Source organism: Emys orbicularis, chromosome 21, assembly GCF_028017835.1.
Source record: "Emys orbicularis isolate rEmyOrb1 chromosome 21, rEmyOrb1.hap1, whole genome shotgun sequence".
Taxonomy (NCBI): Eukaryota; Metazoa; Chordata; order Testudines; family Emydidae; genus Emys; species Emys orbicularis.
In genome coordinates, this window is record NC_088703.1 from 2,847,036 (window position 1) to 2,870,583 (window position 23,548).

General features: G+C 58.0%; 1 protein-coding gene across 1 annotated transcript; it reads right to left on the bottom strand.

Annotated features, from left to right (window-relative positions):
• Positions 1–3,221: 3,221 nt before the first annotated feature.
• SARS2 (seryl-tRNA synthetase 2, mitochondrial) lies at positions 3,222–23,548 on the bottom strand. The gene is made up of 16 exons (XM_065420783.1): positions 23,285–23,548; positions 20,593–20,688; positions 19,250–19,279; positions 17,670–17,810; positions 15,647–15,701; positions 14,659–14,722; positions 10,689–10,794; positions 9,870–9,917; positions 9,071–9,179; positions 7,246–7,291; positions 6,503–6,590; positions 5,713–5,825; positions 5,384–5,477; positions 4,807–4,899; positions 4,158–4,223; positions 3,222–3,338 (listed from the first exon to the last, which is right to left on the bottom strand). The coding sequence occupies exons 1-16, from the start codon at positions 23,546–23,548 to the stop codon at positions 3,222–3,224; spliced, it is 1,530 nt and encodes a 509-aa protein (XP_065276855.1).

The window sequence follows — 23,548 nt, forward strand, 5'->3', positions numbered from 1 at the left end:
TGATGTCCACCACCGTGGGAAGTGCTGCGGGAGATGCAGAAGGGTGAGCCACAGGCAGTCACCGCTGACCCCAGTGAGGCACTAGGGGGCACTCTCCCCTCGCAGTCACCGCTGGCCCCAGTGGGGCACTAGGGGGCGCTCTCCCCTCGCAGTCACCGCTGGCCCCAGTGGGGCTCTAGGGGGCGCTCTCCCCTCGCTGTCACCGCTGGCCCCAGTGGGGCTCTAGGGGGCGCTCTCCCCTCGCAGTCACCACTGGCCCCAGTGCAGTCCAGCGGGAGGTTCAGTAGTGGGCGCTTTCCCCCCACAATCAGTGCTGATTAGAGCTGAGCAAATGATTGGTCATTTTGGGGCCCGCTCCCCCCCCCCAAAAATCAGGTGGGTTTGAGCCAAAAATGAAGTTTTTTTGGTTTCTCACCGAAATGCAAAAAATAAAATAAAATAAAAATGACTGTTTGTGCGTTGGATCGAACGCTGTATTCAAACCAACCCCACCTCCCATTTCTTTTACTTGTTTCATTTAGAAATTTAGCTAATTAGCCTTTTTTTAAATGGCCAGTTTTTCAGCCAAAACTATTTGCCGAATTCAACCCAAATTTACGAACCGTTTTGGTGCCCTGAAAAATGCTCTTTTTGGGGGTAACTTGACTCTTTGCAAAGGAAAAAAAAAAAAAACCCCGCTTTAGTGCTGACCTCCATGCTAGGGGGCGCTGTGCTGTGGGGGGCAGTAGGGGGCGCTCTCCCCTTGCAGCCAGGGCTGGCCCCGCTGCCGTTCTAGGGGGCGCTCTCCCCTCAGACTCAGCGCTCTGGGGCATCGCGACCCAGTTCCAGGCCCGGCTTTGGCAGCCGAGTTTGAAGAATTTGGCTCCCGGCCCGAGCGCCTCGCGAGGGATAATAAATGTAGACGGGGACAGGGCCGTTCCCTCTCGCTATTGTTCAGCGCAGCCGGGAACTGGCAATTAGCAGCTGTTGTACGCTCGCCTTCGTAGACACCGCTGGCCTCTTTGTGGCAGAGCAATTGTCAGGCTAAGCCAGGCATAAAGGGTTGCAACCTGTTCCCTTCACGGGAGCAAAGCCGCCCCGGGGAGGACGCAGGAGTTGAATCAAACCGGGCAGCAGGGCAAATTTCTAAGCAGCTGTTAGGTTTTCACATGCACCTGGACTACTCGTCTCTCTCTGAAACTGGCCGGCAAGGGCAGAGGTGATGGACAAAACAGATTTGTCCTACCACGTCTCTGGGATCCCAACGTGGCTACCGCCCATCCAGTCGCACCGGGGTCTGTTGTTCTTTGAGCAGTCGGCATTGCTCAGCTGCTGCGTTCCACACCAGAAGCAGCTGCATCTCAGCCCAGGGGGAGCGATCCCTGTATAAACAGTGGCCATCTTTCCACCCCAGAGGTGGCTGCATCTCAGTGCTGGGTAAACAGTCCATCTATAAGCAGCTGTCGCACCCCCACCTCAGAGGCAGCTGCCTCTCAGTGGCGGACAGCAGTTCTGTACAATCACGAAGGGTCAGATCCTGCCCCGAAGGCAGGGAAACCACTGCCCAGGGGAGCTGTTCCAGTACCCTGCACCCCTCTAAGCCCCCTGTCCTGCAGGAGTCACTCTCCACCGTGGAATAACGGCTGGAGTACAGAGAAGCGGGGGGCGTTCCCTGGTGACTCTGGACCACAGGAACAATTATGATCAATTTGCCACAGTCGATTGGCGCCTCCCCCTCCAACGCAGCGGGACTGGAGATCTCAAGGCGCGGGGGCAAAGGGAATTCCCTGAGGCAGGAGAGTTTTCCCAAGCACATGACACCCGACAGGGCTGAGCCAAAGCAAACGGAGGTCAGGAGATGCTGGGTCAGGCCCTTCCAGACCAATTGTCCCTCCCGCCTGGCCGGGGAAGGCTAGGCCGAAGATCCACAAAGCCAGGAGGGGAGGGGTGACCCCCGTTCCATACAGTGGGAAACAAAGTGATTTTGTTCCAAGATCATGAGTCAGTGGCGGAGCTGGGAGAGAACCCAGGACTCCTGACTTCCAACCCCCCATGCTGTAACCCACTGGACCCCCCCTCCCCCAGCTCCCTTCCCTAACCAGCTTGTGTTTTAAGCAGTGACCCTTGAGAATAGAAAAACCTTTTTCAATTGCAGATTTAATGGGTGGCACAATCTCATTCCTTTGATTGGCGGCTCTAGTCACCCCATGACCCACCCTGGCACCTGCCCCACTCAGGTATCTCTCTCCCGCTCTGAGCTCCTTGGCTGGGATCCTGCCCCCCCTGCAGTCAGTCCAGCAACCGATCAGGGAGCCTGGATCCCCCTCTCCTTCCCCACAGCATGGGCAGCTGCAAGGGCGAACCTCCCCACTCCACACACTGCCCCCCTGCTTGGCTGCCACAGCCCCCGGGAGACCCTGGCTATGGCCAACAGGGGAGACCAGTCTCCATGGCCCGTTCTGCCTCTCTGCTGAGGCTGCCGGCGAGAATCGGTGCCGATCCAGCTCTGTGCGACGCGGCTCCACCAGGGATCTGGGCTGAGACCCGGCAAACTCGTTTCTCCAAAGGGCTGGCCGATGGGAACACGCCGCAGCCAGCGCCGGCCCGAGTCGGATGAGAACCGGTGGCCCGCGGGGGGAAAAGCTCTCGATCTCGTCAGCCATCAGCTCCGCCGGTCATGGCTGGTACCGGCAGGGAGGTCGCAGAGCAGGACACGGAGAGGGAATTGTTAAGGGGGGAATGAATCTAGCCGTGGCCCCAGCAAGCCCCCAAAAGGCCTGTAGGCCAGATCTCTCCTCCCCCTCGCCAGGGGTTACTGATGGAGGAACCCAGGAGTCCTGGGTAGAAAACAGCTCCCTGCCTCTTGCCAGTGCTGGGGTCTGGTTCCAGGCAGCACAATCTAGTGCCGGAAGGATCTTGGGGTTTCTGAAGCACCTCAGACCCCATCCACATCGGCCCCATCCACGTGCCGCAGACCAACTCGAGGGGGCAGGAGAAGGGACGGGTCCCATGGGCTACCGAGTCTGGGCGCCACCCAGGGGGGAAAAGGGCTCTGCTCCAGTCTCAGCTGCACCGCGGAGCTCCCACAAGCCACCGAGAATAACCCGGGTGCGGCTCAGAGCCGGAAAACAAACCAGGAAAGGCCCCTCTGAATGCTGCCGGGGTGCGCTCGCGTGTCTCGTCTGCGTCCGGCTGGGCTCCCCGACGGCTGGTCCCCGTTACGGCCGCTCCCGGTAGGCGGCTCAGCGGCGCTTGGGCTGGTTGGGCCCGATGTATTTCAAGGGGGCGTAGCCGGGTTTGACGATGGTTTCCATGCCCAGGAACGGCTGCAGGATCGTGGGGACTCGGACGCTGCCATCCTGGGGGGAGGAACGGGGCTGGGGGCGGTTAATATGCAGCACCGAGTGGGGGGGAATCCACCCCCCACGGCTAAACAACAGCGGTGACTGAAGATATTACCCGTTAGCTCCCATCTGGAGCCCACCCCACCACCCGGCTCCGGGCCTCCGTCCGCCTGGGCAGAAGGATGCTCCCTGCGCCCCCAAAAAAATTGTATCTAGGGTGGGGGAGGAAGGGGGGAAATCTACTCTGGGGCCCACACTGCTGGGCCACCCCTGATTTTCTGCGTTGCTCCCCAGCTGATGGAGAGAAGGGGGCAGGGAGGAATTTTCCCCCAGCTTAGCAGGGACATGGGGATTTTCCCCCCACACCCCACTTTCCTCCGTAGCGCGGGATCATCTGGGGAGATCTCCCCTCATCCATTCCCTGCAAGTGCAGGGGCACTGGGGGCCCCTGGCTCTCGGGGACAAACGCTCTGGCTTGCCCCATGCTGCGAGCGCAGTCCAGTGATCTCCGGGCGCTGCTTAACGGCCCGTGCGATGCAGGAGGTCGGCTCTGTCTGGCCTGAAATGGGAACCGGGAAAGTGCCTGCTACATTCAAACCCAGCCTGGCTCCGTTTCAGTGGGGAACCTCCCCTCTTCTCTACTCCCGGCTGGGGCAGAGAAACTGAGGCTGCCACAACGCTGCCCTTTCTCCCCGGGCCATGTGGCCCAGCCCCCTCCACCCTGCTGCTCGTCAGTGGGGACAGCTGTCCCCCAGGCCAGGAGGTGCCAAGCCCAGGAGCTGAACGCAAGGCACATGGGGTACGGATGTCCCCCCCGGCGGGACGGGAGCGCACCTGGAGCTGGTTGGACTCCAGCAGAGCAATCAGCACCCGCGGGACGGCGCAGGCCGTGCCGTTGACCTGGGGAGAAGAAGGGAACGAATGACAGGATGGGGGGGGGCGGGTTAGTCCCACCCTCCCCACAGCTAGTCACCAGCCAGTGACCCGCCTCTGCTGGCCTCCTCAGCAGCTCAGGGACCTGTAGCCATGAGAATCAACCCCGTTTGCTCGCCCCCAAGGCAGGTGGATTTATTAACATGCAACTTTCCCCCTGCATGATCCAACCTGACAGACAAAGGGACCCCTGGCCTGGTACTGAGATGCAGCCCCCTCTGGGGCGGAGGCTGTTCATACAAGGATCCACCGCCTGGCACTGATATGCAGCTGCCTCTGGGGCGGGGCACAGGGGCCATTTATACAAGGATCCCTCGCCCGGCGCGGAGATGCAGCCACCTCTGGGGTGGGGAATGGGGGTTGTTTATACAGGGACCCCTCGCCCAGGGCTGAGGTGCAGCACCCAGGCTCTGGTAGGTCTCCCACCCAAGCCCTGCTAGATCTGACGCTCCCGTGAAATCGCTTGAAACACCCCTCACTCCTTCTCCCCTAGGGTTTTCCTTTGGGGGGTGTGAGTGTTCCCCATTTCCCCGCCGCCCCGGGCGCTCACCGTATGCGCGTAGCGGAGCTGCCCTCTCCGGTCGCAGTACATAATGTTCAGGCGCCGGCCCTGGTAGTCAGTGCAGTTGGAGGTGCTGGAGATCTGGGGAAGCAAGGAGGGGCCATGTGGCGGGAGGCGGCTTGGGGGACGGCAGTCATGTGACACACAAAAGCAGTCACGTGACCTGCCAAAGGAGTTTGGGTGTCCCCACATCCAGACCAGTCCCCTCCCCTACCCCTGGCCTTTTCCCTACCTTCCCAAGATAGACCAGTGGGTCTGGTGCCTCCCCCCCACTCCCCCCCCAATCATCACAAATGGACCCACCCCCCCAGTGTATTTGCATTAGGGGTGTGTGTGATTTTATATCTCCTTCCTGACCCCTCACACGGCTATTCACCCCCACACCCTGAAGCATGAGGGTGGACAGCCGTTGTGGTTGAGATCCTAACCTAAGGGAGCCAAGGCACATGGGGCAGCAGGAGATATCAGCCAGGGCTGCCCCCTTCACCCCAGATCCCCTGGACAAGCTGCTCGCTTGGCGCCTGGATTCCCCCCCACGCCCACCGCTCCAGGTGGCGGCTCTCACCTCACCATACTTGTCCCTGCCGGGCATCCAGGCTTCGATGTCGTATTTCCGGTAGGCGGGCAGCCCGAGCTCCTGGGTGGGCATATCCAGGACCCTGCCGCAGAGAGACCAGTCAGGCAGGCGGTGGGAGGTATGGACTGATCCCAGCACTCGGGGCACCTGGTCCGGAGCAGGGCGCTGGTGCCGACTTCCCAGCCCAGCGGGGAAGCGGCCCTGAGCCGCCAAGGAGGGCGGCAGGGTAACCCTTGTGGGGGTGCCCCTCACCCCTGTCCCATACTCCCCTTTTGACAGGGGCCTGCAGAACTCCCAGCCTCCCCTCCCCTGCTCACCTGTAGTGCAGCCCTAGCTCGGAGAAGATCTCCTTCTGCAGGGCGAGGAAGTCCTCCAGCAGGGCGGCGCTCTCCTCCCCGCTCTCCGCCGCCGTCACCCCGAACATCTCCACCTGGGGGGGGAGGGAAACTGGCGCGTCAGGCGGGAGGAGCCGCTTCCACCCCGCCTGGTACTGGGTGCCGCTCCTCGCGCTGTCCCACGGACCTTTTATTGGGGAGGGGGTCCCAGGCCGCCTCCCCTCGACCTGCATCCACCCTGTCCCCCGGGGCTGGGATCTCGGAATGCCACTCTGCTGTAAATGCCCTGCGACGGGACCCTCCTGACCTGAAGATGCCAGGCTGGTGGGGAGTGGTGGGCCCAGAGGGTGTCGGTTCTGATCCAGCCCCGGGGAGGAGGTGCTGGCGGTCCGTTCCCTCAGCGGGTCAGAGGCTAGGGTAGGACAGAGGGTCTCAGTCCAGGTCCCAGGTGCCGACACAGATAAGCCCCCTCGGCCAGTAGCTGGAGCAGCCCAGAGCGGGATCCAATATGGAAACTAAGCACCTCTCTGCTCACCTTCTCCCCCCAAATCAGCAAAGGGAAGGTGGCCGTGGCTCTTGGAGAGGGGTCTAGTGGTTAGAGCAGGGGGGCGGGGAGCCGGGACTCCTGGGTTCTCTCCCCAGCTCTGGGAGGGGAGTGGGGTCTAGTGGTTAGAGCAGGGGGGCTGGGCGCCAGGACTCCTGGGTTCTAATCTCCCATTCCCCCTCTCCCCCCAGTTCCTGCTTTCCCCAAGGGAACGAACGGCCCCCCTACCTTGGTGAACTGATGGACTCTGTACAAGCCCCAGGGCTCCTTGCCGGTGTCTGTCTCTGTTCTGTAGCACGTGCTGGAACACACGGTTCTGGGAAAGGGGAAAGGGACAGGCCAGGCCATGAAATTAAACCCACTGCTCCAGCCCTCTCCGGGGGTGGGTGGGGGAAAGAAACCCCACAGCTGCCATGGGAGTGAGCATCATTAACCCCACTGGACAGAGTGGGGAAACCAAGGCACCGAAGTTCAGACTTTGCCCTGTTCGACTCCGAGCCAGGAACAGAACCCCAGGACTCCACAGGAGAGGGCTCGGGGCAGGCTGGGGAGTGAAGGAGGTTGGGAGCGGGGGGGGGGGGGGGGGGGGGGAAAGAGGTGCTGTGGGAGTCAGGATTCCTGGGTTCTATCCCCCCCCCCCCCCTTGCGAAATACAACAAGAATTTACTGTGCACACCGTCCCCAAACCCCTGGCAGGGAATAAACGACACTGGAGGGACAGAGAAACCAAGTGGGCCGAGGGAGGAAGGGCGGGCGGGCGCGATTCCGGATGAGCCAGAGAGCCGCCAGGATGGGTGAAATACGGGGCGTGTGCCCGGGGCGGCGAGCAATGCGGGGGAGAAGGCTCTTGCGCTGAGTGCGGTGGGATTGCATGGAGGGGCGGGGCCGGGAGGGGAGCAGAGAGACAGATCAGGAAGGAAGAAGCCGATTGTGAAAAACAAACCAAGTGGAGCAAGGGGGAAGGTTATTACCTGACTGGCATGTCCTCCAAATTCACGGCATGATCCATGAAGTAGCCTGGAAAAGGGGGGAGGATTTCAGTGAGGGGCACAGAAGAGGCCGATGGGGTGGCCCCCTCCATGCTAAGCCCTTCTCCTGGGTCCAGCAGCAACAAGACCAAGGCCCCTGCGCTGCTGGACGGCTGGAGAAAGCAGGGAAGAGACAGAGCCCCCTCTACCAGCGTTAGAGATTGCTTCCTGGGCTGGCTAGCGACCGTCCTGCTGGCGCAACGGAGCTAAAACATGTTCCCTGCAGGGGGAGTTTTGGGGGGGGAGGATTAATGTAACTCCCCCCCCATTGAAACAATGAACTCCCCCCACCACCACCATGGGGACAGCACAGGCTGCTCAGCCTGGCTCGAGGCCCTGGCACACGATGCGCTCGGAACAGCACTAAGTGCCCGCCCTGACCTAGGGCAGAGGGTCACTCTGCTCCAGCCCAGAGACAGGCCCCGCTGGGTGCCCAGAGGTCTTTGAGACCTGCCAGCTGGAAGACGGGTGAGCGTTGGCAGTTCCTGGTTTGGGGTTTTCCCCCCCAGATCTGTTCTCCCCGGAGCACTTTTGTTCTGAATAAACAGGCCGCGACTGGCCACCGGCTAACCCTGCCGCCAGGCCGAGAGAACAGACCGGCGGGGGCTGAGCTGCTGGTGGAACTGTGGCAGCTGGAGAGTTAAGGCTCCGCCGGAGCTTGGGTCCAATTCCCAGCATGGGCAGAGGTACCCGACGCCGTAATACCCAGGCCGTTCACCGACGACTGGAGAAACCCCCCCGGATTGGCGGAAGACACAAGCCTACGGCACGCTGGAGGAACCAGGCATAGAAATGGGACGGCGTTCGTCCGCTGGCCACTGTGTGACCGACCCGGCCTCGAGACGACTGAAGGCAGCATTGGCACGGCCGGGTGGACTGGCAGCGCCCGCCCGCTATTCCCCCGGCTGCACCCGAGTGCTGAGAACCCGGGGAAGCTCGGAGACGCCTGGAAGAAAGCCACGCAGCGTGGGCACGGCCGCTCGGTGTCTGAGCGCTCTGTTGGAGACATACCCGCCCTCGCTCCGGTCGCGTGAGCGTGCGAAAAAGTGCGGCCGGAGCGGAGTCGGGGATAGTCTGAGGACGTGCCTGGGGTCTTGGAGGGGAGGGGCCACACCGCTATTCTTAGCCCGCTGGCTCCGTCAGAGCTGGGAACGACAGCTCCCAGCTCCAGGGCAGACGAACTCAAAGCCTCCCGCCAGGAGGAAGAGGATGGTGGGATCCTGCCCCCACAAAGGTGCCGGCTGGAGGCCTGAGATCTAAGCGGAGAGGCAGGTGCCGGCAGAGTTCCTAGCTCCCGGAGCGTTCGAGGAGCTCGGGAAAGAAGCTGTTTAATCCAGTTTCTAAGGGCCTGGCCTCAGAGCCGCCAAACTTACAACTGAAAAATAAGTTTTCCCAGGCCTAGGTCTGGGCCCTTCTCTCTTTTGCTCAGTTTCCTTTTCCTGTTTACACACAGCCCCAGCGCGGGGCAGGGCGCACCGGGATTGCATCCCGGCTGCCAGCTCCAGCCGGTCCCTTAAAGGGGTAATATGCCCCGCCGCCGGTGTGGGGTCGGAGGTGCAGCGAATGCAGGAACCGTAAACGATCAGACATCAGCCCAGGGGCCTGGCTCCCCTTGGGGCTCAGGGATGAGACCGACCTCATCTCACATTGACCCTTCCACCCCATCCCCACTAGTGCCGCTGAAATGCGGCCACCTCTGGGGCACAGCGCGTTTTAGTGTTGCACCAGGAAGCGGAGGAAGGACACGGCCCGCCGGTTCCTGCCTCACCTGCGATGCCGACCTCGGAGGTGCCAGCCAGGCACAGGTCCTCGAAGCGGGACGGGTCGATGTTGTACACGGGGGACGGGACGGCGTTGGGCTGCATGCCACAGCCTTCCTGGAGGGCAGAGGTTGCAGAGCCCTGGTTATTTCCGTGGTGTCCAGCTCTCTGGCAGAGCACCCCAGCCCTGCACCTCCAGTCCTGGGTGGCCACCCTACCGGCTTATCCAGAATCACGCCTGTCCTCCCAAATTCCAGGTTCCGAGAGGTGGCCGGCCACTCTGCACGGCCGATGGACCCACGGCCCTGCTACGAGTGGGAGAAATGGAGGGCAAGGGAGACTGCAAGGGGCCTGGAGCAGGGTGGGCAGACCCCCGGGGAGCACCAGTAACACGGGAGGAGCAATGTATGACCCTGGGAATACAGGGCTTGGGCGAAGTTGGGTCAGCTGCCACTCTCAACGGAGAGCCGGGGGACGGGGTGGGTGCCTGGGAGCTGGGGGCAGAGAGGGACCTGGGAGCCGGCAGAGCTGGGGGCGAATAGGCACCCGGGAATTGGCACTGCTGGGAACGCAGAGACAGGGGCCGGGAGCCAGCGTCACTGGGATCCCAGAGCTGGGGGCAGGCAGGATCGAGCTGTAACAGGAACACAGGGATAGGGGAGGTGGGGACCAGCGCTGGGAACACGGCGCCGAGTCAGCCGGCCTCTGGGAGACCCTACTGCCAAGGCCAGCAGAGAAGGGGGGGAATCAGAGACATCCGTGTTCCTGGGCAGGGAGGGGCCGGGGCTCCGTCCTCAGGGCACTTACAAACACAGCTCCTCGCAGCAGGTCGGGAACAGCCATTGGAATGAAGCCCTAGGCGGGGAGAGAGAAAGGAGAAGATCCTACAGGCCAGCGCTCAGCAGCGGATCCAGGGCGACTGCCCCAGCATGCCCTGCAGGGACCCTGGGGAGATTGGGTGCCGTGACCCCATTCAGCCTCTGCGGAGGCTGCCGACCAGGGGGTTGAATTCTGGGGGCGGTTTGGCGTTGCCGACAGCAGGAGCTGGCCTGAGACCGACCAAATGCGGGACACAGGGTCTATCCGAGGACGCTGGCGGGGCACGGAGCAGCAACTCAGAGGGGAAAGCCTCAAAATCCTATTAATGAACCCAATCCTTGACACCCCCTCAAACACGGACTGGTCAGCGGCACAGTCTGGAACAGACGACTTGACGACGACTCCTCTCCCCTCCGCCCCCCGGCTGCTCTAACCACTGGACCCCACTCCCCTCCCAAGCCTGGAAATAGAACCCAGCAGTCCCAGCTCCCGGCCCCACCCTCCCCTTCCACGGCTGGGAGCAGAACCCAGGAGTCCTGGATCTCTGCTCTAACCACTAGATTCCACTCCCACCCTCCCCAAGCCCAGAAATGGAGCCCAACCTCCCAACCTGCCCTGTTCTAAGCCCTAGACTCCACTCCCCTTCCAGAGCTGGGAACAGAACCCTGGAGTCCTGACTCCCAGCCCCTACCCATTCCAACTACCAGTCCCCACTCCGCTCCCAAAGCTGGGGAGAGAGCCCAGACGCCTCGCAATCTGCTCCAACCACTAGACCGTGCTGCCCCCACGCCGCACGGCCGGAAGTACCTGTTTCACCAGCTTGCTGACAGTGAACTGGACGAGGGCATGCTGGAGCATGGCTCCGGCCCCTCGGAGATAATAGGAGCGGTGGCCTGAGATATGAGAGAGGCGCCTGTATGGGGAGAGACAGGAAGAGAGACCATTTCAAGCCACTTCCACTGGGCAACATGGTCCCGGAAGCATGGCGCAGCGGGCACAGCCCTAACCCAGAGCCCAGCTCTGCCGCTGGCTCCCTGTGCGATCACGGCCAAGTCACCTAGTCTCTCCAGACCTCAGTTTCCCCAGCTGTATAACAGCACCGCCCTACCTCACAGGGCGGGTCGTGGGGAGCTTCAGATTGTCAGTCACCATTCCAGGACGTTGAGCAACTGGAGAAGGCTCAGAGAACGATTAAAGGCTTGGAAAACCTGCCTTATAGCGAGAGACTCAATCTACACAGCTCAACCAAGAGACGTTTAAGGGGCAGCTTGGCCCCAGGTTATAAGTACCTCCGTGGGGAACAACTATTTAATAACGGGCTCTTCAGTCCAGCAGAGACAGGCCTAACATGATGTCATCGCTGGAAGCTGAAGCTGGACACATTCAGCTAGGAAACAAGGCGTACATTTTACAGGTGAGGGGAATTAACCACTGGAGCAATTGACCAAGCGTCATGGGGAATTCTCCATCACGGACAATGTTTAAATCAAGAGTGGGTGTTTTGCTAAAAGTTCTGCTTTGGGGCTGTTCTCTGGCCTGGGCTATACAGGGGGTCAGCCCAGACGATCATGGTGGTCCCTTCTGGAGGGGAATTTGTGCCGATCCAAGGGTGGTGGGCGAAGGAATGGAGACAGAAAGAGCTATTGTCCCGTTTAATCGACTCACGAAGCCAGGACACACGCGCCAGCCCCGTGACGCCCGGGCAGACGCGGAGAGAGAGGAGCCTTTTTCCATGACGGGCCATTGCCCTCACCCGAGGGCAGTGGGGGAGTCAGGGGAGGCGCGCCTGATGTCGGAAAGTGCCTGAGGCCCACAGCCGAACAACAGGGAGGATAAAGGGCAGCCCATACAACATTTATGGCCCCTCCATTCTGCAGGGGGCCGGGGCGTCAGCAATCAGCTAATGGGCACTGAGAGAACGACAGCTGATCTGCAACTCACGGCCCCTGAGGCATCCGGAAACAGCAGGTGGCTGATCACTTTAGTGCCGCCTGATGCCCTGGCTACAAGAACAACACGCCTATCGGAGGGTGCCCTGAGGACCAGGCAGGTCCCTCCTTTGATGTGATTAGAGCGGGGGTTTGGGGGCGCATCAGGACTCCTGGGTTCTATTCTCAGTCCAACCTCTGAATCCCTCAGGCAGCTCAGTCAAGTCACTGCCTCGCTCTGTGCCTCAGTTTCCCCACCTGGGAAGTGGAGAGAATAAGACATCCCAGCCTCTCAAGGGTGGGGTTTTTAGAGGGGCTGATTCAGGGTGGTGAAGCTCGAGATCTTTGCTATTTCACAGAGAGGAGGGAACTGAGGGGGGGGGGGAGGAGGGGGTGAAGGGACTTGCCGCCAACTCACACGGCAAGGCAGTGTCAGAGCCAGAAACAGAACCTGGGAATCCCGACTCCCAGCCCTGCCCACTCTAACCACTAGACCCCACTCCTCTCCCAGAGCTGGGAACAGAACCCAGGAATCCTAACCCCATCCCCCTGGTTCTAACCACTAGACCCCACTCCCCACCCAGAGCCAGGTACAGAACCCAGGAGTCCTGACTCAGGCCCCGTTTGCTCTAATCACTAGACCCCACTTCCTCTTTGTAATTCAGACCTAGGCTCTTCCATGAACATGTCCAATGGGACCCGTCTCCCCATGTCAGCTGGTAGCTGTGTGCTCCAGTCTAGCCAGAGCAGATCACGCTGTTAACTCCAAACAGGCCAGAGGTAGGTTCCCAAGAATCAGTGTCTGACAGCTGCCATTTTGGGAGACATCCCAGGGGGACTGAACCAGGCACCTGGAGAGCTGAAATCACAAGCTGCTACGAGCCAGGCCTCTCGATCTGGCTCTTAACAGACGCGCATCCCCTACGGACACGAGCCATGTAACACACATGGCCCAGCGCGTGGCACTTGGGCATTAAAGTGCCAGATCCGCAGCTGGTTTAAGCTACCAGAGCTCCAGTGAACTCCGTGGCGCTCCATCCCTTTGTAGCTGGTTGAGGACGTGGGTCGTTGACGATGGCGGTTTCTTTTCCTGCCTCCCCAGGTCTGCGACGTTCTACCTAGACAGCAGGCAGTTGCTCCCCCAGCAACCATCTGCCGCCCTGCCAGAGAGAGTTTACGGCTCTCCCCGCACAGAGCGCAAAAGATGCAAGGCAGATTTGCCTGATGGCGGACGGGCGGGCGACATTTACGAGTGATCGGCGGCTTCTGGGGGCCACCTTGTCTTGGCTGTTTTAAAGAGAGAAGCCCTTTGACTCAAACAAGCCCCAATCTGCCATCCTGCCTGGACTAAGGTTCTGCTCTCTTCTCCCCCAGGACTGCCCCGGTAGACAGCATCCCCAGGGCCTGATTTTCACAGTCCATAAATGGCTATTAGCCAGGATGGGTAAGAATGGTGTCCCTAGCCTCTGTTCGTCAGAGGATGGAGATGGATGGCAGGAGAGAGATCACTTGATCATTGCCTGTTAGGTTCACTCCCTCTGGGGCACCTGGCATTGGCCACTGTCGGTAGACAGATACTGGGCTAGATGGACCTTTGGTCTGACCCAGTACGGCCTTTCTTATGTTCTTATGTGCTCAGCACCCACAACTTTGAGGTCAACGGCTCAGCGCCACTGGAAGTCAAGCCCCCGGCCAAACAATCCTCAGCTCCCCCTGATTAGATGTGTTCTAGGAGCCCCACTGAAACCAGTGCCCTGCAGAGGCAGTCCCCGCCCCAAGGAGCTCACAGGCTGAGGTCAGGGTTGGGAGGGGAAACTGAGGCACGGAGCGGGCACGTGACTTGCCCAAGGTTACTCAGCATGTCAGTGGCAGAGACAGGAATAGAACCCAGGTGTTCGGATTCCCGTGCCTCAGTCCTTAGGCCATAACGCCTTCCTTGTTACTTCACCCTGCAGGAGACCGGAGCTTGTTCCCTGCCGGAGCTATTCAGAGCCTCTGGCCTCCATCGCCCGGGTTTCAAAAACCCGGCCCCCAGCATAGGGGGCAGATCAGGGACGTGGCCAGAGCGTACCATGCTGTGGTTATTCTCTGCCCCCCGCGGCCCATGGGGGTGGAACATGGGTTAGAGCGGCCCTGAAGCTTTGCACCTTATTTCAGTCTATTTGTCCAGCTTCAGCTTCCAACCAATGGAGCTTGTCAGAGCTTTGTCTGCGAGACCGAAGAGCCCTCTCTCTTGTCACGTTTCTGCTCTCCACATACGCACTTAGAGACTGGGATCAAGTCTCTCCTTAACCTTCTCTTCGTTAAGATAAAACCGCGATTGGGCTCTTTGAGTCTAAGGCAGGTTTTCTAACCCTTTCATCAGTCCCGCGGCTCTTCTCTGACCCCATTTACCCACATCTCTCTTGAATTGTGGGCCGCAGTACTGGACATGGGATTCCAGCAGCGGTCGCACTACCAAAGTGATATTCAGGGCATGGAGTCTCCATGCAGCCTTTCAGCACATGGGACCAGCAGCAACGGTGGCTTTTGCACACAGCAGGCTGAGAACCACAAACTTGGATCACTTTGGGGGGGAGGCGTTTAATTTGTCTCCAAATGTCCCTCCTTTTGGGGGGTGGGGGGGGGGAGAGAGAAGAGAAAGGAGGGAAGATGCATCAAAATTATTTTCCTGGCTTTGCTCTCTGCCTAATTTAAGGGAACTCCGTACCATTTAACGTGGAGGGCTCAGAGCCGGGCGGCCAAAGCCTACGTATCACGCAGGCCTTGGTCTCAGATTTCAACCCAAAGTTCAGTGTAACGTAGCCCTAACAACAAACCTTTCCCCCCCACCTGCCCCCTCATCTTACCTTTGTCTGATGATATCCAGGTCTTCCCCAATTTCCAGGTGCCCCCTCACTTTGAAATCAAAAGCTAAAATGAAGGGGAGGGGAAACAAAGTGTTAAAGTCACAACGGGGTCCCAGGAGACACGTCACAGCTGTAGGGGACTCTTCCCCTCCCTGAAATCAATGGACACAGTACTCGGCGGGTGCATCTACTGCGCAGGATCCAGAGAGCAAAAAGCACTTTGCAGTCGGGCAAACCACCCAGGAGATTGGGCAAGTGTTAGCCCCTGTTGCAGCTGGGGAAACTGAGGCACAGAGCAGGGAAGTGACTTGCTCAAGGTCACAAAGGGGGTCAGTGACAGAGCTGGGAAGACACGGTCAAAGTTGTTTTGTTTCTCAATTGCAGGACAGGACCCAGGAGTCCTGAAACCCAATCGTCCTCTGCTCTAACCCTTTAAATCCCACTCCCCTCCCATAGCTGGGGACAGAACCCAGGAGTCTTGTCTCCCAGCCCTGTTCTGCTCTAACCACTAGACCCCACTCTCCTTCCAGAGCCTGGGATGGAACCCAGGAGTCCTGACACCCAGACAGCTAATGCACGAATGACCATACACTCCGACTATCAGCATTCTCCCCTCACAGGGATGATGCATGGCTGCTCTCATCCTACATCTTAATATTTGGTGTCTTCCCACCCCGGAAACACACACACTGCTGCCGAAGACCTACAGAACCCAGGCTCTCTCTGCCTGTAAGCTGCTGCTCCCAGAGTTCCCCGGGGCTCATGGGGACAAAGCCGGTCTTTCCCCTTCTCCCCAGCAGATGTTCCCATCTCCAAGGCAGATTTGGAGAAGGCAGGTCACAACCAAGGCTAACCAGGGGCCAGATTCCCCCCAGCTGGGGGAAGATGGGATCAGGAATGCCAGCTGTAGATGGGCTTTGCAGCCGGCCTGTGTGACCCCCCCTCATATACGGGGTCCGAAACCCCCCTCTGAGAATCTGCTTCCTACCTGGTTTCTCTCCCACGACCTCCACCACCCTCGCTTGGCTCTCGTCTCCGATGGGCTGGAGGAAGGAAAGGTCAAAGGTCACATGGGACCACCACAAAGGTTCAAGAGAGGCATGGGGAACGCACTCCAAAACCAAAGCGGATGAGCCCCATAATTACATGGATCTCTCTCTCTCTGACCCGGCCTCGGGACACGGCACCACCTGGAGGCTAACTGAATTCCAGGGTACCGGAAAGGGAATTGTGGGAGTTTGCGCATTCGACCCAAAGTCCCACAATTCCAACGGCAGCGTGAGAAAAAACCCGCAATGCAGAGTGCGCAGCAGTGGAACACTGCATGCTGGAATACTTACCCAGAATGCAGCGCGCCTATTTACGATCTGCAAGGGAAGTAGCTCTAGCCGGATTAGCAAGGAAGTGTGGGCACACTCCTTTGGGTCAGTTATACCTGTATTATCAGAGCCAAGACACCCTTTCCGCAATAGGCAACCCTAAGACCATAAGAACAGCCATACTGGGTCAGACCGAGGGTCCAGCTAGCCCAGTATCTTGTCTCCGACAGCGGCCAGTATCAGAGCTTCAGGGGGAGCGTACAGAGGAGGGCAATTCTGGAGAGATCCACCCTGTCTTCCCCTCCTGGCAGTAACCGCACCCAGACTCCCTGATCCGCTTCTCCTGTGTCTGTGGAGGAGAGGCCATTGGTTAAAGGTGGGGAGCCGGGCACAAATCAATATAGCTAATGGGAGGGGAGCAGGGTCTAGCGGTTAGAGCTGCAGATACTCCACACCGTTAGCAAAAAAGTCAGGCCATGATATTGTAAGAACGGCTGTGTGCTATGCAAGGTGCAACACTCCCCTTAGTGGGCATATGTAGGATGGATGGATAGATAGAGAAGATTTTAAGGCCAGAACAAGGGAACATTAGATCATCTAGTCCAGGGGTGGCCAACCTGAGCCTGAGAAGGAGCCAAAATTTTACAATGTACATTGCCAAAGAGCCACAGTAATACATCAGCATCCCCCACATCAGCTCCCCCCTCTCCCCGCGCCTCCCACCCACCGGCCTCCCCCTCCCTCCCGATCAGCGGTTTTGTGGTGTGCAGGAGGCTCTGAGGGGGAGGGGGAGGAGTGAGGGCATGGCAGGCTCAGGGGAGGGGGCGGGAAGGGGTGGAGTGCGGGCATGGCCTCTGGCAGAGCCAGGGGTTGAGCAGGGAGCACCCCCTGGCCCACTGGAATGTTGGCGCCTGTAGCTCCAGCCCCTGAGTCGGTGCCTATATGAGGAGCCGCATATTAACCTCTGAAGAGCCGCATGTGGCTCCGGAGCCCCAGGTTGGCCACCCCTGATTTAGTCTGACCTCCTGTAGAGCACAGGGTGGAGATTTTCACCCAGCCATCCCTGTACGGAGTCCAAGCACTTGTGGCTGGCTAACGCGTCTTCCTGAAAGGCATCCAGTTGAGATTTGAAGCGATCAAGAGCTGGAGAGCTGATACCAACAGTTAATCACCCGCACTGTTTACCGGTGCCTTCTTTCTAACTGGACTTGGTCCGGCTTTAACCTCCAGCCGTTGGTCCAGTTCTGCCTTTCTCCGCTCGATTATAGAATCTTCTCACACCTGGTCTTTTCTCCCCGGGAAGGTATTTCTACACGGTGATCAAGTTACCTCTCCAGCTTCTCTTTGGGACACTGACCAGATTGAGCTCCTTAAGTCTCTTCCTGTCTGCCGTTTCTTCCCGCCCTTGGATCCCTTTCGTGTCTCTTCTCTGCCCCCTCCCTTGTACACGAGCAGCTGCTTAAGTCAAAGCTCAGGGACAGACTTGACTGAAATAAGGTGAAAGTTCCATATAGACATCTAAAGCCCGGGTGACTGAATCCACATCCATTACAGGCTCCTAGCTTTACCGAGATCTCTTCTGTACTCATAGAGTTTCCTCCCAACTCTCATTTTAAGCCTCGCAGTGTCTTGAGTGACTATTGTGTACCAGTACAGCAACCCTCTGTCCCATGACCCAGCAGCCCCACTTACCACATCAGGGTGGGTCCAGTTCGGCAGTTTCAGAGCCTTCAGATAGTACTTTTCATCCAGCTCCAGCTCCTCTTGGTACAGGGAATTCAGCTCGTGACGTATTTCCCGTCCTCGGTTCCGTAGCGCCTGGTAATCGGGAAGCTGTTTGGGGGAGCAGATGAGCATATAGGGAGGAGGAGTGAGTCTCCGACAGATCAAAGATTAAAAAGGAGCCTGATATATATCCAATGGCTGAGTTTTAGCGCACTCTTTGTGGTTCATTGCCCATATGCGCCTGAGTATTACAGGATCTTCCCAACAGCTTGTACCCGGTACTGTATTACAGCATTCATTTCCACTGCCTCTTTCAACCACAAACCTCAAAGCAGCAGCCACCTCCTTTGGAAATTTAGAAACTGGGCACAGAAAGGCGACCCGCCCAGCGTCACACAGCGGCAGACCTGGGAACAGAACTCGGACATCAGGCCAGCCAGTCCCATGTTCCAACAACTAATCCATGCGCCCCCTCCCAGAGCTGGGAACGGAACCATTCCACGGGACACCCATCACACGCTCTAACCACCGGATATCCCCTCTTTTCTTTAAAGCCCTGAACATCAGTGATTTGAATTGCAGTAAAGCCTAGAGGTCACAATGAAGACCAGAGCCTCATTGTATTAGGACAGAAAAGAAGATACAGTTCATGCACCAGAGGGCTTAAAATCTAAAGACAAACAAAGGTGGGGTAAATATAAAAGATGTATTATCTTCATTTTACAGCTGGAGAATGAGGCTCGGGGTCACACAGGAAGTCCAGTGCCCTAACCCCCATGCCCTGACTTCCTCTCAAAGCCACCTGGCCACGCTTCATCCTGTTGCCCCAACCTCCATCCTTCCGAGTGAAGGAGGATTTCTAAGGAGCTCTCCATATGCTCCTGCCAGGGCTTGTAAGGTACGAGGCCTTCTGCTAACGGCACATTCATGCTAAAAGCAGGGAGGGGCCAAAACCAGCGGCCACAGATCAAACAGGCCCTGCGGAGTCCTAAAAATGAAGCCTTTTAACACAGCTGATCACCTGCAGTTTTCTGTCACACAGCTCCACTAATACATACCTATTCAGGTAGCTAGCAAGAAATCCAATGATCTGTGCATGCTTAATGTCATAGTTTAAAAACCCAAGTCAGTTTCTGGACTAATAAGATGTGGCCTTTGGGCTTCTGAACGGATTATCAAAGCATATTTGGGTTGCTACAGTCTGATCAATTTCAAATTTTCAGGGAATATTTTAGGCATCAAGACACTGAGCCCAATTGATTTGGGGGGATTCGGAAAACAGGATTTCAGTGCTTTAAGTGAGAGCAAAGTCAGACTCAGTGTGGCCGTTTGCTGCAGCAGGTGGTGGACATCTCTCTGGCGCCCCCTGCTGCTGCTTATGCATCACAGGCAACAGCTTAATATTCTGCTCTCCTTGGGTTTACAGCTCAGTCTACTTAAGGAATGAAGTGTGTGACCCTCTAGCGCCCATCTGCAGAGGTCAAGCGTGCACTTAACGCTTCCTTCCGCTTCCACAGATTGTTACATTAGCAAAATCTGGCTCTTACCGCCTGCAACGTGCTCTTGTCCTGGGTCTCCTGGGAGGGAAAAAAGAAAAACAGTAGGTAGTAAGAGTTATTTCCTTGCTGAAGGGTGTGTGGCCTAAAGAAAACAAAACCAGGGGTGCCTGGATTGTATGAAAGTGAGCATTGTATGGAAATATTGTATTGCACACTGGGGCTGTTTGGAAACATAGGGGAGAAGGGGGCTGTCTGGGGCCTAGCAGAAAATCTCACCCCAGGGCCCGGGAGTAAATCTACACACTATGCTCCCGATTCCCTGCTAACTTATCACCAGTGTAACTCCACCCACTTCCCTGGGGTCGCTCCGGTTTTGCACCAGCGTGAGGGGAGAATCAAGCCCAAAGTTAGACAGCTGCTGGATTTTTCAAAGACCCACAAGCGTGAAATGGATCTTAAAGCAGGACAAAACCCATAGGGACGGGGTTAGAGAGCAGCGGGGGGCAGGGTTCGTCAATCATGCTTGGCAGGGGGTGAGGCGGAAGGAAAAAAAACTCAGACAAAACATGCACAAATGGCCCATAGAGTTAAACAGAAAAACCCACAAGCAGCAACTGGATTAAAAAAAAAAAAAAAAAACCACTTAAAAATCATCAAAGTCCAAAGTCATATTTTGAGCTACCATGGCAACCCACGTGGTCATACAGTGACAGACTGAAAGATGCACCCACTGAAGTCAATGGGAGTTTTGCCAACAGGAGTTGGGCCCAATTACAGTCCTTTGCTTTCTGGTAAAAGGCACTTGACGGACTCTCTAATGGATACAGTTCACCCAGCACTAAAATGAAGCCGTTGTCTCTAGAGCGATCAGCAGCCAGGATTAGTGACGGGAGGGGGAAGAAGATCTGACCCCCCCATGCTTAAGAAATGTGCCACATGGGGGTTTTAGTGTTCAGTTTCTGATCTCATCTGAACAATCCACATAACATAAACTACGGAGAATTTGAATTAATGGGAAGGATAAAGGTTTGCATCAACTGCTGGATCCAGGCTCTAGATCCAGAGAGTCCAGGGGTTTCAAAGCTGATGTTTGGTTCACTATGTCATCCCCTCTGGCTACAGTAGAGGGGACTGGACTAGATGACCTACGGAGGTCCCTTCCAGTTCTACATTTCTATGATTCTATACACACAGGCACCTTTTCAAAAGGGCCTAAAGTCATTCACGGCCGAGGAGATGGCAGCTGAGGCACATGAAGCCAGGATACAGTGAATAAGGTGTCTGTGCAATTTCCAGGGATGCCTCTCGGATAAGTTCTGCACTGTGACAGCCATGGGATGGGGGGTATTTTTATTTTGGGGAATAGGACGGGTGCTGCTGTGGAGACTCACCACGAGGTGTTTCACTTGAACGGAGACTTCCTCTTTCTCAGTTTCAAGTTTTCCAATCTCTTCCTGCACATTCACCAGCCTCTTCCATGTGGAGAGCTGGTGGGGATGGAAAACAGCAGCATGAGTGCTCATAGCGGGGGTTTCTCTAACAGTCGCTCCCCCGAACGCTACAAAGCGGCAGGTATTTTCCATTCTGCAGATCATTTTCCCGTCTCGCTCTCCCAAACCCTCTCTATCTTCCTTTCCCATATTTAAAGCAACACCTTCCCCCTCCCGAATCCAACTCTTCAACTTAACCTCCTAACCTTACACCCTTCCTGCCCAAATCCACCTCCTCTTCCAGCTTCCCCTTGCCCTGATCTGTCTCCTTCACCACACAGAGGCAGCTGCAGCATTGCTGCTTCTGCTCAGAACTTTATCCAAGCAGCAGAAATTGCAACCGGGAAATTTACAAGGCCCTAGTCAGTTTCAGGGCTGCTGTTCAGAGTCCTGTGAACAGCAGTGACAGAGCCCAGAATCAGGTCAGGATCACCCTGTTGCTTTTACTTCAGGAAGCTGGATCCATCTTCTCCCTATTAGCTGGTAGCTGATCTGAAAGATGGAGCCATCACACCCAGCAGGGGCCAGGGACAACGGCAGCACACAGGAAGGAAGTCAGTACCCTCCACTTCAGCAGCCCCACACACCCCATTCTCTGTTACCCCTTCCCCAAAGGCCCCTCCCCAGTTCTCTAAGCCCCACTTCATATCCCATAAACCCATCCACTGTAGACTCCCCTATCCCCATAAACCCCTCCCAATAGGCCCCGCCCACTCCTCTATAGTCCCCACGATGCTTACCTATAAGCCCCTCCCCTTCAGCCCATCCCATCCCCATAAACCTCCCACTCCTTTTATAGCCCCCATCCATGCTCCCCCATAAGCCCCTCCCCACAAGCCTCACTATAGGCCCCGCCCACTCTATAAATCCTTCTCATCAGCCCTATCCTATCCCCTCTCCACAAGACCCTCCTCCCTCTAGCACCTGCCTCAACCACCCATATCCCCTTTGCCAAGCGGTTCATTTCCCCTGCCCCCTCCCCTAAGCCCCACCCCCTTACCGCTAGTGTAAGCGGGGGAATGGTCCCGCTATTGTGGGGAACTTTCCTGGCTTCTGCACTACCCCGGTGAAGTGGGCTAGCGAAAGGATCCGAGTCCTCGCTCCCACTTCCTTTACCCAGAGGCCTCCCTGCCCTTGAGGACTCCCCTTCCACTCTCCTGTCTGGCAGAGTCCTCGTAAACCCCGACAAGGCTGGGCCCAGGATTCCTGGGGGGCTTGACCCCCAACCCTGCTGTGGTCACCTAGGACAGGGGCTAGGGTGTCCCCACTCCGGGGTACTCTCTTTGCACTGGGCACCTCCCTGACCCACTGATCATCTTATACAATTTAAAGCAAATACAAGTTATTTAATTAACAATTACTTTTAAAAAAGAATAAGGAAAAATGGAAAAGGTTAAAGGAAACACATCACCCTGCTCTGAGGCAGGGAATATCACAAGCAGTGTCTCTGGAACGTCAGGGCAGTTCACAGTCTGTTCCTTGTAGGTCCCGAGCCTCCTTCTCAGGCCCTGGCTGTGCTGCAGGGACGCTGTGGGTTGGACACTTGCTCTGGCGGTGGCCACACGCTCTCAGGCTCTAGGTGGCAGGACCCTTCTTCCCAGCGTCGCCCCCGCCCTGTCAGGGTTACGATCCCCCTCCAAGTCTGGCCTGCAAGGCCTCTTGGCTGAGGTATCTCCCTGCGCTGGGTCCACTGCCAGGGTCCCCCTCACTCTCCCCAGCTGCTCACCGCACCCAGCTCCGGACTGCTCCAGCCCCAGCTCCAGCTCCACTCTGCCTCAGCACGGCTGCTGCTGCTGCTCTGCCTCCAGCTCCCTGGGCTGCTTCTCTGGCCCCTCTGGCTCTGGTTGCTGCAGCTCTGCCCCCAGGGCAGGTCTGCTCTGCAGGCTGCTTCGGTAACTCTGCTTTGGGGCTGCAGCTCTGCTCCCAGCAACTTAGCTCAGGCCCCTGCTCTCTCCTGGCTGTGCTCTGGCTTTGGGGCTGCAGCTCTGCTCCCAGCAACTTAGCTCAGGCCCCTGCTCTCTCCTGGCTGTGCTCTGGCTTTGGGGCTGCAGCTCTGCTCCCAGCTCAGGATCTGCTCTCCCTGGGCTTTGTCTCTGGTTCTGTGGCTGCGCCTCTGGCCCCTCTGGATCTGGCACGGTTCTGCTCTCCAGCTCAGCTTGGGCCCCTGCTTTCTCCTTAGCTCGGCCCCACTCAGTCTGACCCAGGCAATTCCAGCTCACACACGGAGGACGGGACCTCCCTCGCCTCCTGACCCTCTGATTAGCCTGCCCGCCCTGTCAATCAGGCTGATCTGGAGCATTGGCCTCTCCCCATTGTTCCTGGGGACTGTCAGTCTCAGGCTCCTGATTTGCCATCGACCCTTCCCCTTTTAGTACTGGGAGCAAGCCAATCAAAACACCCCCACTGAATGTTAGTAAGGGGGCAACAGTCCCCTTACACTAGGCCCCTCCCATGTCCACAAGTCCCACCCATTTCCGCTGGGTCATTGCCCACAAGCCACACCCCTTTCCAGCTAAGCCCCGCCCCTGCCCACAAGCCCCACCCCCTTTCAGTTAGGCCCCTCCCCTGCCCACAAGCCCCTCCCCTGACTCACGATCTCGCGCAGATCCCGGGGCCCCAGCGGCCCCTTGCGGGTCTCCAGCTCCCGCTCCGCCTGCTCGGGCCGGGCGCTGAGCGCCGCCATGTCCAGGCGGGGCCGCGCGCTGTTCCCTTCCCGCACGTGCTCGTACAGCCGGCTCCGCCCCGCCGCCCCCTCGCTGCTCCGCCGCCTCCCCGCGCCGGGCAGCCCCGGCCCCGGCAGCGCCCGCCACGCCCGGACCCGCCGCAGCGCCCGCCCCAGCGCCATGGGCGCCGCCAT